The 13,738-nt window shown below is 42.6% G+C and overlaps 1 protein-coding gene across 1 annotated transcript in view; it reads right to left on the bottom strand.

Annotated features, from left to right (window-relative positions):
• Window positions 1–11,724, bottom strand: part of TXNDC5 (thioredoxin domain containing 5) — a 34,484-nt gene extending 22,760 nt beyond the window's left edge. The window contains exons 1-3 of the mRNA XM_089516701.1: window positions 11,479–11,724; window positions 4,337–4,486; window positions 249–354 (exon numbers count right to left, since the gene is read on the bottom strand). Of these exons, the coding sequence (XP_089372827.1) occupies window positions 249–354; window positions 4,337–4,486; window positions 11,479–11,678 (456 nt within the window). The 5' untranslated portion in view covers window positions 11,679–11,724. The remainder of the gene's footprint in view (window positions 1–248; window positions 355–4,336; window positions 4,487–11,478) is intronic.
• Window positions 11,725–13,738: the final 2,014 nt, after the last annotated feature.

A 13,738-nucleotide genomic window follows, 5' to 3' on the forward strand; every position in this document is an offset into this window, starting at 1 on the left:
TGTTATAAATGTAGTCTTATTACTTTTACCTCAAATTTGGGGGGAAATGGTAAGGAGATCCTAAAAAAAAATCTGTAAACTACACCCTCTGCTTCTGCTAAATTTTAAACAAATTATGCCTCCCTACATTCATCTTAAAAAGATCATCAAAAAAGGTAAGGGAAAGGGGCTACAATCAAAGTATCACTTTATTTTATTGGCATACCCAACTCTCTCCTCTCCTGAATATGGCCTCTCTAATAACTTACACTAGATTCCTCTTTTAGTGTCTCCAGCATCCAGTTCTCCAGTGATTGAAAATCTCTAGGTCCCTGGTATTTTGCAGCTTCTTGGCCAGGTCTAAGTAGTTTTAGACTGCAAATACAAGAAAGACAATAATAATTTCAAGGCCATACAAACTTGAAACATCCTGAAAACAGTCACATTTATATTGCATTATGTTAGGTCTAAAAAGTCCAGCCACTATTCACAATGGTTTCTTAATTGTTATTTTTAGAGTTTGGTGGATTTCAATAGCAGAGCATTTTACAAATCCAGACCTCTGGCATTGTTCTGCAAACTTTCAAAGGATCTTTAAAGTGAAGACAGATGTAAAACTAAAAGTGGCAAAGAATAAAGTCTGACTGCCCCCAAAACATGCAGTACCTTCAATCAAGCTATTTAAATGAACCAGTTCTTTCAATTTCCAGTATGTTGGAGAAAAGCTAGGTTAATGCCTGTGATGTCACCAACATACTTATCCTCCCTACCAAATCCCTAGAGCTGTTTTGCAACTGTTCTTGAAGTGTTTACGATTTTTCTCAGCAATGTCAAGGGTGAACCTATGCAAATATAAACACTATCCTGAAATACAGAAAAAGAGGAGGGTAAGCCTGAAACATGAAGGGAAGGGTTAGATAGAACTGATCCTGTGTACTTGACTTGCAAGAATGGTTTTGCAAGAAAACTGGAAAGCTAGTCCCCATATCAAGAAGAAATTATAAAAAATATGTGTCTGCTTCATCCTTTAGGAAGTATAGAGAAAATTTCTATAATATAAATATTTATCTTATAAAACATTTTACATCAATAGTTACAAAAATCTTGAATTAATAGCATTAAGAAACAGAATGCATAGTTCACATATATGAACTTTTCTCAATCTACACCCATTTACTAGTTCAAATTGACCCACTGGATCAATGAATTTTAGCACTTGCAAGTCAATATTTATTTAACTGTGATCAATTCAATGGGTCTAGTTTGGTTGAGATTAACGTATATACTTGATTATAAGTCAAAAATTTCTGTCAAAAGTTTGACCCTACAATCCTGGGCCAACCTATGTATGGGTCAATAAAGTAATAATGCTTAGAACGGTCCTGAAAGAAGCATTGCCCAATTGAGCCTGGGCAGTGATTTCTGAAAGAGTTGCCCAGTCAGAGGATAGAGAGGGGGGGGGGAGATAGGGAGGGAGGGAGGGAGAGGGAGAGAGATGATTCTCTTCTTAATCCGATGCTAAAACCTTCTCTCCCTATCTTCCTCCTCCTCCAGATCTCTCTCCCCACCATATACCCCATTTAAATCCATTCCTTCCCCTCACAATTCAGTGTTGCAACCTTATCTCCTCACCAAACACCCACCTGAACTCCACTTCCCTCTCCACTTCTGATGTTAGAGCCTTCTCTCCCCAACAAACAACCAGTTTAACTCCGCTTCCCTCCCCAATCCAATGTTGAAACCTTCTCTTCCCACCAAACACCCCACTTAACTCCAATTCAGTCCCTTCCCAATCCTATGTTAAAACCTTCTCTCTCCATCCTCCTCCACTCTCTTTGGATATTTCTGCCCACCAAATACCCCATTTCCCTTCCCAATCTGATGACCTTCTCCTCCAGCACCAAGGAAGTGGTGTTAGGTGGTTGGGAGAAATCCAGATACAGAGAAGAAGGGAGGAAAATTTGGGAGGGAAATAATGAATTTTGATATGACCCCATGGATAAGTCAAGGGTAGAACTTCATGGCACGTAACAAAAGATCCATGATTTTGGTCCTAAAATTTTCCCTAGACCTATATATGAGGTCAATTTGTATATGAGTATATACAATAACAATCGTAGGCACAGTACGCACCACCCAAAAAGGGTGGCTTGCTGGCACCTGTTTTTCCTCCACAGGTAAACTGCAGCCACCAAACTGCGTGGCTTCCCTGTGGAGGAAAAAGAACCTGCGAAAAGCAGGTATTTTTACACCGCGGTGGCAGCATAACAAGTGCACCACTAGTACACTGGTTACGTAAGTGGCACCATGCAGATGCTGCGTGGCGCTTACATAACAATGGTGGTGCCCATGTATACAGGGCGCCGCCATTATAATAAATAATAAATAAAAATTTTATTTATATACCGCCCTTCCACAGATCAGGGCGGTTTACAACATTTTAAAAACAATACATTAAAACATCAGTATCATTACAATAGAAAACAGAAAAACAGAAAAAGCCCCAAGTTAGCCAGTCCCCTTGCCAGTGAAGAGGAAGGAGGTCCATAGGACATCTTAATCGGGGAATGCAGTGCCAAAAAGGAAGGTCTTCAAATCCCTTTTAAATTGGGCCAGGGAGGTGGCCGAGCGGAGCTCTATGGGCAGCGTATTCCAAAGGGCCGGGGCGGCGATGGAAAATGTCTTCCGGGTAGTGGAGACGAGCCTAGCCCCGGGAACCCTAAGTAGTTGCTGCCCAGATGTTCTGAGGGTGCGGGACGGAATGTATGGGGAGAGGCGGTCCTTCAGGTATCCTGGGCCCAAGCCATTTAGGGTTTTATAGGTCATCACCACCAGCCCTCGTCACGTGCTAGGGTTGCAGGCATGTGAGTGCTCCACCCCCAAGCAACCCTAGCACACGAGGAGGGCATCACAAACGGCCCATGTGTACCGGGCCATATTTAGATCTTTGTTACCTGCATTTTGGCAATAGCTAACTGAGAAGCTTTCGAACTCATACAAGTTGAATCTGGTTAGGCTGAGAGGGTATGCAAGCTTCAGAAAAATGAGGAATTATTCAGCTACAAGCTGTCTCTCTAGAATCATCTAACATAGGGAACAGAATTGGAGGCTCTCCAGAACTGGACTAATTCCTAGTACCCCTGAAAATTGGTAGCACTGGTTAGGGCTGCTCTGAGTTGCAATCCAACAACATCTAGACAGCTGCATTGTTGCTACTGTTGTGTGCCTCAAGTCGTTTCTGACTTCTGGCAACCCTAAGGCAATCCTATCACAAGGTTTTCTTTCATGTCTGAGTGAGGATTCCAACTCTGGTTTCCAGAGTAATAGATCAATGCTCAGACCAATACACTATGGTGGGATATGATTTAACAAAGGAGTTCTTAAGCTATCTCTGGCATCCTGTGAATGGCACATGCAGGCATAATGAGGGTTTCACCTGCTTATTCTCAAACTTTGCAGAAAGAGGTATTCAGTGTGCTGCATTATACCTATCCCAGCATAACAAACTGTCTAGCCAAGAAGTTCAGAAAGATTTTTGGAAGTGTAAATTGAACTTTCAAGTTTCATTATTCATTTTGTTCCTGATTTGGCAACAGAACACACCTTGAAGTAAGGAAATGCTCAGTAATTACTATAGCAGATTGGGTGTGGTCCATTCACTCCAACCTAACAGCAAATCAGTCACTTTCTGCTAGCTGTTAAAACTGTTACATCAGCCTGGTGCATTTACACAGCTGTCCTTATCCAGGTATAGGCAAACATATGGGTGGATTTAGTACACTTTCCCCCATATCAAGAGGCAACAATGAGAAAATGTTTTGCAGATATTATTGCCATACTACTTTTATTGACTTATGCAAAATAATTTGAGCAATAAATAATATTAAGAGGATTTTTCAAAACTACAACCATCTCATTACTATAAAATTGCTTGCTAGCTAAACAACTATGGTGTGTGTGTGTGTAGGCAAAATAGAATCTCATGTAAAGACACAACATATAGCATGCACTGGATAAGACAGGGTATTGTTACAATTTACAGGTTAATCACAATGCCCAAGATCCAACAGCGCACCTTGGTATCTCATTCCAGCAAAAAACAGAATTCCCCCCCCCTCCTGCTACAGCCTTCTGTTGCACCAAAAATGCGCACCAGAAGATTTCTTGGCCTTCCAAAGCTTGTTTTTGGGCGTGCAGGCATCCACAAGAAGAAGAGGGTGTTGCCCATACTGGCAGAAGCAGCATAATCCATCCACTATTGGATGCTGCCCCTTTGCTGCACTAGAAATATTTCAACACTGTTGCCCTTTTCAAGCTGGTAGGAGCTTGAATGAATTAAATATTCCTTTACACATACGTTGGATATCCTTTGACACCAAATTCAGAACATAGTGGAGTATCTGTAGTGCAATCCACCTTCACGACGTAGACTTGTGGATTTTCCACACTGTTGTATTTGTCTGCAAGTTCATTCCAAGTTGGCTGCAAACGCTGACAGTGTCCACACCTGAGATTTAAAAAAAAAAAAAAAAAAACCAATGAAGATGAATGTTCTGGCAATAAATCTTATCCATGATTTTGAAATCACCTGCCTACATCAGGAAAACTACTGAAACTATAAACATTGTATTTATGTTTGCCTTCCCATTCTGGCCCCGCCTATTGTCTCATCTAAGCTTGTGAGAAAAGTCTTTGTCCAATTTAATTTTTCAGGCAGTATTTCCTCAAACTATATTCTGGGAAAACCCTAGTTTTTGGGATTTTTTTCAAGAGTTCCTTAGGGATAAGATCAAACATGACAGACAATATCTTCTACAGGATAGCTTTTCATCTATTATCAACATTAACAATCTGTTAATAATATACTGTAAAATAATAAAATTAATAGAACAGGGCTAAGGAACAAGTGGCTTTCAATGTTGTTGGACTACAACTCCTACCAGCTTTAGCAAGGATGGCCAGTGATGAGGGATTGTAGGATTTAAGTTCCAAAAACATGTAGACAGCCACAGTTGCCCACCCTTTTCACAGAAAATCAAACAAGCAGGTATTTTTAAGACATGAACTGAGTAAGGTAGTGGTTTGAATGCTGGACTAGCACTCTTGTGGACCAGATTCTGAATCCACATAAAACCAATGTTTGGCCTTGCGCTGGTCACACTCTCTCAGCTGAAGAGGAAGGGAAAGGCATCCTCTGAAGAATACAAGAAAGTCTATGATAGGATCACCTTAAGTTGGAGTTGATATACTGGTAACTCCTCAGTAAAATGGACCCATTGACTCTATTACTAAATGGTGAGTCAATACAAATATTAATCCTTTGTTTCAATGAGTCTACTTTGGTGTCATGGTTTTATCAAATCAACATGTTAGTGCACAGGGAAAAGCATAGAAAAAAATTAAAGATTCGTCTCAAACTCCAAGCAAAGACCAACAGCAGCAGATCTCATTAAAAGCTCCTGGCTTATCCACATTCTTAAACTTTCTTAGGATTTCTTCATATTTCAGGTCAGCTACTAATCAAAGTCAAGACATCTTAGATCTCTGTGGTTTAGACTTGGGTCCCTTCTCTAACATCTCTCATTAGGTGTGTGCACGTGTGTGTGCACAAATATTTCAAAATCCAACATTTTAAAAAAATCCAAAATCCCGAATACTTCTGGTCCCAAGCATTTTGGACAAGGGAGACTCAACCTATACTGGAAAACAGCTATAATGGAACAAGTTTGCCAGAGAAATCTTAAAAATCAAACAAAATCCATTTTACCCAAGCAACAGAAAATTATCTGATTTACAATTATAGCTTTTTTAAAGAGCAGACTCACTGAATATTCCATAATATCAAAAGCAGGAACACCTTCACTTCTTAGAAGAAATCCACAATATTTCTGGTACACGAAAATGTGAAGCTCTGTTCTATATAAGTTATATTTACTTAGAAGTCAATTTTATCAGACATTGGTAAAATTACTTTTGGAAGACTATATACCTCCTGAAATCCTTCTTTACCAGCACCACCAGTGCAGGATATTTTGAAACTGTGTAGTCCAAGAGTAACTTTTCCCGAGTCTCTATCAGCTCAATGTTCTTTACTCCCATGTAGCTGTGCATAAGATTGTACCCCACGTTTTCCAAAAAGTGTGAACACTACTTGAGGTACAAAAATTGTTCTACTCTTTCATGTAACAAATACAAAGCAAGGCTGATACTAAAAATAATAATAATACTAATAAAATAATAAAATTTTATTTATATACCGCCTTTCCAGAGATCAAGGCGGTTAACAGCATATTAAAACACAACAATATAACATCATCAACAACCATAAAAACCATCATAAAATTAACTCATACCATACATCTACATTACTACAATCTAAAAAATATCAAGCTAGCGACAAATGCTGCTGAGAGGGGAGGGGGGAGTACTTCAGGGTTTAGGGGTAAGCCTGCTGGAATAGGTATGTCTTTAACTCCTTTTTGAATTGGTCCAGCAAGGTGGCCGAGCGGAGCTCGCCGGGAAGGGAGTTCCAGAGCTTGGGGGTCGAGGTAGAAAAGGCCCTCTGAGTGGTGGTAGTATATCTAGCTTCTGGAACCCTTAACAATTGCTTCCCGGCTGACCTGAGTGTGTGAGGCGGATTGTAGGGAGAGAGGCGGTGGTACAAGGGTTGCCCCATGTAGAGCGCATTGCAGAAATCCAAATGAGAGGTTACCAGAGCATGTACTACCGTTTCAAGGTCCCCCCGGCCCAGGTAGGGACGCAGATAGGGACGCAGCTGGCGTATCAACCAAAGCTGATAACAGGCTTGATGCTCAATGGTTTATACCTGCAAATGGGAAAACTAAAATGCAACAGGCCAAAGTGTTAAAATGTCAGCATTTCCTTATTCTATGGCTATGAGAGATGGCTGCAAGATATATAGAAGAATCAGAACTGTTCCATCATTAGAAAACATGGAGTGACTGTATCAATCTGCTGAGTGTTAACTGTTCTTGGCTATAGCTCAGATGCCAATTGCTTGGGGACAGCTCTGAAAGTTTGTGTCTTAAGATGGCACAAAGAAATGTTGCATTAGAAAAGGTTTCTGTCCACTTTCTTATCTTCAGCTGCAAAAGTCTAATGGCAGAAGCAGATCTCAAAGCCTTTGGTAATGTCCTCTTATGAAATATGATGGTCATATTGGGAAGTCTTGCTGTGCACGTTTTATAGACTTCCTGAATAAAAATTCTCTGGCTATTGTCTCCTAATTTGCAGCATATTCCCTAGCATAAAACGAACACTTTAACAGATAAAGAAACAAAAATCAGTTCAGTGCTAAATTATTAAAATGGCAATTTTATGCCAAAATCTCCCTGCTTCTCAAGGAATTCTACATAGATCAACACTTTCTAATTATGATGGCAAGTAGACTATCTGTGCATACAGCCATTAGCTTTGGAAGTAGTTCCCCATACAGTATTTGTTTTCCCCTGCTGCCTTGCCTCCTTTAGGCTGAGTCCTGGGAAAAGATATGAACTCTTAATTAGGTGTTTGCATTTATTGTAGAAGCTGCAGCTGCTTACAAAGAAAACAGCCTAGAAACTACTTTTGTATAGAGTTTATCTGAGGTTAATAGTACACTTCTTATGGGTTCTGTAAACAAAAAGGCATTTTATAAATTCTTAACAATGGTCACAGTAAAAATAAGTTCTATGCCAGGCTTGATCAAACACTGAGCCAAAATAAAGGGGCTAGGGTGTGGAGAATTACTATGGCTACATGAACTAACTTTCTATGGATCTTTGTTGAAAATAGCTTCTAGTTCAGGAAAGGATTTTTTTCTCCACTTTATCTTTGGTCCATTAGAATCGGCCTATCTGGCCCAGCATTATATTTCCACAGTAGACCAAACAGATGCCCACAAGCAGGACATACATCTCCCCCTCCATCACTCATGCTCCCTAGCACCTGATATTGAGAGGCATTCTCCCTTTAACACTAGAGACAACATATAACCATCATTAGTAGCTACTGAAGATTTGTCTTCCATGTATTCTTCACCATTTAAAAAGGCCATTGAAGCTGGTTGCTATTATTACACTGAGCAGTAGCAAAGTCCATAGTTTAGTTGTCCTGTGAAGATATACAGTCAGCAAAATGTATCCACGGATTCTGCATCCACAGACTCAATCATTCACAGTTTGAATATATATATTATATTACAAAAGTAAGTCTTGATTTTGCCACTTTATGTAAAGGACACCATTTTACTACTCCACTGTATTTAATGGGCCTTTAGCATCCACGGATTTTGGTATCCATGTGGGGTCCTGGAACCAAACCTCATCAATATCAAGGGCCCACTGTATTGCCTTGCTTGTCTATCCTGGCTTCATTTGATGGTCTGTTTCCAGGAAAAGGAAAAAACTTCTTCCTGTGAACATTTTCCACACCAGGGGCTCATTCACACTACACAATTATAGTGCTATTATTCCACTTTAACTGTCATGGTTCCATCTTATGGAATCTGGGAATTTGTAGCTTAGAGAAGCACTAGAATAATCTGGCTGAGCATTTCCAATGCCCTTCCGTCCACAGCAAATCCCAGAATTTTATGGGATGGAACCATGACAATTAAAGTAGAATAACTGTACCATCAAACTGTAGACCCAGTTACTTACTTGCCTTTTTATTTGCCTTTACCAAGCCCAAAAGACTCAAATGCAAATTTTCTGCATGGGGGAAAAAGTAAAACCTATAATCCTTGCTATTTAGGGCATATAGGCCTGTTTATGCTTTTGCCTTCTGCACATTTTCCTGCTCCACAAGATCAGTACAGTACACCGTTTTCAAGTGTGGACACAGCACACACTCTTGTAAAGACAATATAATATTGGCAGCTTATATTAAATTCCTTTTCTGATGATTGTCAACATGCAATTTGCCTTTTTCACAGGAGCTGTAAACTGGATCAATATTTTCAGTGCACTATCTCCAACCACAGCATCCCTTTCCTCACCAGATCAACCAGATCCAACTCAGTCAAACATACAGTGGGGCTTTGTTACTGCTGGGATTTGGTTCCAGGACCTCCGCTAACACCAAAATCCATGGATGCTGAAGTCCCACTATACACAGTAAAATGGTATCCCTGATATAAAATGGCAAAATCAAGATGGTTAAATCTGTGGGTGCAGAATCCATTCACATGAAATGTTGACTATATATAAAGTAAGGAACTTTTTGGTCCCTCTGTGCATAATTTAACACTCATTCATCTCCTTATGGCAGACACTGCCTTTAAAAAATATATCACAGAATCAACCTCTCCAACCTTGGATGTTGCACAGCTCAGCCTTATATGATTGTAAGCAACTATTTACGAGAGCTAGCTACTTGGGATAACTTTTGCACTGGCAATCATGTGTGCTCATATTCTTAAAAAACGACTGTATTTGCATTTTTAAAGAATGTGAGCACATGAGCAAGCAATCCTAAATTAATTGCTCCAACCAATCATTTGCTTCTTCATGCTTTTTATTTTAAACCTTCTATGTCCTAAGGACTAAAGATGGCTTAGTGCAATTCCATCCAACTTTTGCACTTCAGCTATCTTTAAGATGGGGAACATGTTGAAAACCTGCACCAGCTAATCCTAACTAGCAAAACCAGGTGGTTTTCACACACACACCACACACATACATATGCATCCACACTGCAGAAATAGTCAAGTTTGACACCGCTTTAACTGCCCTGGCTCAATGCTATGGAATTTTGGGAACTGTAGTAGCGTGAGACATTTCACCTTCTCTGTTGTGCCATAACAAACTACAGTTTCCAGAATCCCATAGCAGTGAGCCATGGCAATTAAAGCAGTGTCAAAATTGATTATTTCTATAGTGTGGATGCAGCCAAAAGTACCCACTTATACCCTTTCAAATGTTTATTTATACACTGGGAAGGAAGCGTGTTTTGAATTAACTCTCCTAGTTCAACTCAGCAGTATTCTCAGCAATTCTACCTCCACAGTCCCCCCAAAAGTTCACTGGTGGCATTTGGGAAGCAAGCCACCATTTGAGCTCAGTAGATTCTGGCCAGAGGAGATTAAGAGGGCTGCTGAGGAGATCCTCTGAGGAGGAGATCCTCAAATCCCCCACCGCCTTCTGGGGCCATTTAAATCCCCTGGAAGTGGGTGGATTCTCAGCAGGGTGACCAGATGTCTTCCCTACAAAGGAGGGGAAGGCACTGCAAAATGGAAGACATTCAAGGAAAATGAAAGACATTGCCCAAATAACAGCTAGAAACACATCTAGAAATATCAATTCATGTTTCTTAGTGATGCTCAGAATGGAAGACATTTTTGAATTCCTCCAGGACAGAAGGTGGAAATGAACAACATGCCTTGGAAAAAAGCAGGGTGGCCAGATATCCTAAATGCAAAACTAAAGACACTCATAGATGTATATAAATTCATGCTCAAAATGGAGGACATTCTGGAATTCCTCCTGGACAGAAGGCATGGAGGAGGAGGTGCCCAGGGAAAGGAGGACATGTCTGGCCACCCTGAGGCTGAGAGTGTGTGACTTGCTCAAGGTCACCCAGTGGCTGAGCAGGGATTTGAACCCTGAACTCCAGAGGCAAGGCCAGCACTCAAACCACTTGCATCCCTTCAAACATTAACTTAGTATTCATTAAGAAATGGAAGGCGTGTCCTGAAAAAGGAGGACATGTCTGGCCACCCTGAAGCTGAGAGTGTGCAACTTGCCCAAGGTAATAATAATAATGTCACCCAGTTTGGGGACTACTTGAGACTAACTGAAAGAAGTTGGCAGCATGAGGTTTCCTAGACTTCAGTCTCCTTCCTCAGATGCTGTTTACTGAAGAGGAAGGAGGCTGAAGCCTAGGAAAGCTCATGCTACCAACTTCTTTCTTTCAGTCTCAAGCGATACCCAAACTGTGCCCTCTAAGAGATTTTGGACTTCAGCTCCCTGAAGCCTCAGCCATGTTAGCCAATAGTCTGGGATCCTGGGAGCTGAAGTCCAAAATCCTGTAAAGAGCACAGGTTGAGACTGACTGGAAGAAAGGAATTTGCAGCATGAGCTTTCCTAGGCTTCAGCCTCTTCAGTAAAAAGCATCTGAGGAAGGAGACTGAAGTCTAGGAAAGCTCATGCTGCCCACTCCTTTCTTCCAGCCAGTCTCAAAGGTGCTTAGACAGTGGTCCCATTTTGGACTTCATCTCCCAGAATCCCATAGCACTGGCCAACATGGCTGAGGGCTTCTGGGAGCTGTAGTCCAAAAAAAACCCTCTTAAAGGGCACAATTTGGGGGAACCACTGTTAAAGGCGGATTCGAACCCTGAGCACTCAAACCATATATTAATATGGCCATTAATTGACTTAGTTTCAATGGAGAAGCGGAAGGGGAGCCGGGAGGGCGAGGTGCAGGAAGGGGGCCTGCCGCCACGTCAGCGGGGCCCCTTCTTCTTCTTCTTCCCCGGAGCCGGCCTCCCGGGCTCCTCACCAGGGGGCGAAGAACATGACGAAGTGCGGGGCGCTGAGGGCGCCCTGGCGGAGCATCTCGGCCGTGTAGAGGTGCCGCGCGTGGGGGTCCTCCTCCTCCTGCTGCTCGGCCTCAGCCCCCCACGAAACGACGAGGCAGCCCAGAAGCAGAAGCAAGGCCACGAAGGCGGCGGCGGCGGCGGGGCGGAGAGTGGCTGCCATGGCGGCGGTTGTGGAAGGAGGCCGAGAAAGGAGGAGGAGGAGGAGGAGGAGATGCCGGCCCGCCGCCGCCTCCACCACGTCCCTCTCTCTCCTCCAGGGCGGCGTTTCCCCTCCTCCTCCTCAGCCTCCGCCCCAGGCCCGCCTCGGCCGCAGAGTCAAAGGGCGACGGGGAGGGACTGGCCGGCCGCGGAGTTTTCGAACAGTGATACAGTAAACAGTCACGGCCCCCGAGTTAGGCCCAAAGCAAAGCACGCTCCAGAGAGAGAGAGAGAGCTCTTTAACAGTGGGGCCTAAGCCCAATTATTGTGCTGCCCCTTAAGAGATCTTTTTTGGACTACAGCTCCCAGAAGCCCTCAGCCATGTTGGTCAATAGCCGGGGATTCTGGGAGTTGAAGTCCAAAAAATACCTGAAAGAGCACAGTTTGAGACTGACTGAAAGAAAGGGATTGGCAGCATGAGCTTTCCTAGGCTTCAGTCTCCTTCCTCTTCAGTAAAGTTATCTGAGGAAAGAGGCTGAAGTCTCTGAAAGCTCATGCTTCCATTTTCTTTCAGTCAGTCTCAAAGGGGCTACATAGTGGTCCCCAAACTGTGCCCTTTAAGACATTTTGGACTTCAGCTCCCAGAAGCCTCAGCCATGTTGGCCAATGGTTTGGGATTCTGGGAGCTGAAGTCCAAAAGCCCTTCAAGAGCACAGTTTGAGACTGACTGAAAGAAAGGAACTGGCAGCATGAGCTTTCCTAGGCTTCAGCCACTAACCTCAATTTTTCCTATTGTTTCCATGTTGGTGGCCAAACATATAGTTCTATGCTTTTCCAACACGCTGAGGGTAGCCAAATTTTGTTGCCAACAACTATCAGGTCAGAATGGCCAGGGAAGCCATTGAAATCCACAAACACCTAGACAACTCCAACAGAAGGAAGAAACCCTGAAGGTAAACAAAGTTTGGCTACCAGTGTTGAAAAACAGCAAAATCAAGACCCAGCAAATGCAAATGAAAACCTTCGGGGGGGGGGGCGGTTCCCAACAGACAATGGATCACAAATTAAATAGAGACCCTGAGGCCTTGCCATTCAACAGCAGATCAACACAGAGATTAACATGTAAATCACTTCTTCCCAACCAATATATGGAGCCCTGGTGGCGCAGTGGTTAAATGCCTGTACTGCAGCCATTCACTGGAAACCACAAGGTTGCGAGTTCAAGACCAGCAAAAGGGCCCAAGCTCGACTCAGGCTTGCATCCTTCCGAGGTCGCTAAAATGAGTACCCAGACTGTTGGGGGCAAATTAGCTTACTTGCAAATTAGCTTACTTGCTGTTCACCGCTATGATCTTTGGAATAGCGGTATATAAATAAAACAAATTAATTATTATTATTATATACCCCACTCTCTTCCCTGCCAGCATATTCTGAAGATCCCAGCCACAGCTGCTGGAGAAAATGAAGAATGAACTCTTCCAGAAGACTGCCACATAGCCCAAAAAACCCACAAAAGACTATGGATGCCAGCCACGAAAGCCTTCGACTTCACATCAGTTCAATTTGTGTATGTGTGTGTGTTTTAAAAAATTACCCACTGGGTACGTTTAACCTGGAGAAGAGAAGGTTAAGAGGCGACATGATAGCCCTGTTTAAATATTTGAAGGGGTGTCATATTGAGGAGGGAACAAGCTTGTTTTCTGCTGCTCCAGAGATTAGGACACCGAGCAATAGATTCAAACTGAAGGAGAAAAGATTCCACCTAAACAGGGGGAACGTCCAGACAGTAAGAGCTGTTCGACAGGGGAATATAATGCCTTGAAGTGTGGTGGAGTCTCTCTTTTTTAGAGGTTTTTAAACAGAGGCTGGGTGGCCTTCTGTTGGGAGTGCATTGATTGTGTCTTCCTGCATGGAAGAGGATTGGACTGGATGGCCCTTGAGGTCTCTTCCAACTCTACGATTCTAGGAAAAAACATGGTTTCCAAAAATGGAAGAGAAATTCTTATTTGTTAACTGCCCCTGAGTCGACCCCAACTCATGGCGACTCGGTGGATAGATGAAACACCTCCAAGACCCCCTATC

The sequence above is a fragment of the Sceloporus occidentalis genome, unplaced genomic scaffold (genome assembly GCF_023333645.1).
Source record: "Sceloporus occidentalis isolate IW3139 unplaced genomic scaffold, rSceOcc1.0.p SCAF_3, whole genome shotgun sequence".
Lineage (NCBI taxonomy): Eukaryota > Metazoa > Chordata > Lepidosauria > Squamata > Phrynosomatidae > Sceloporus > Sceloporus occidentalis.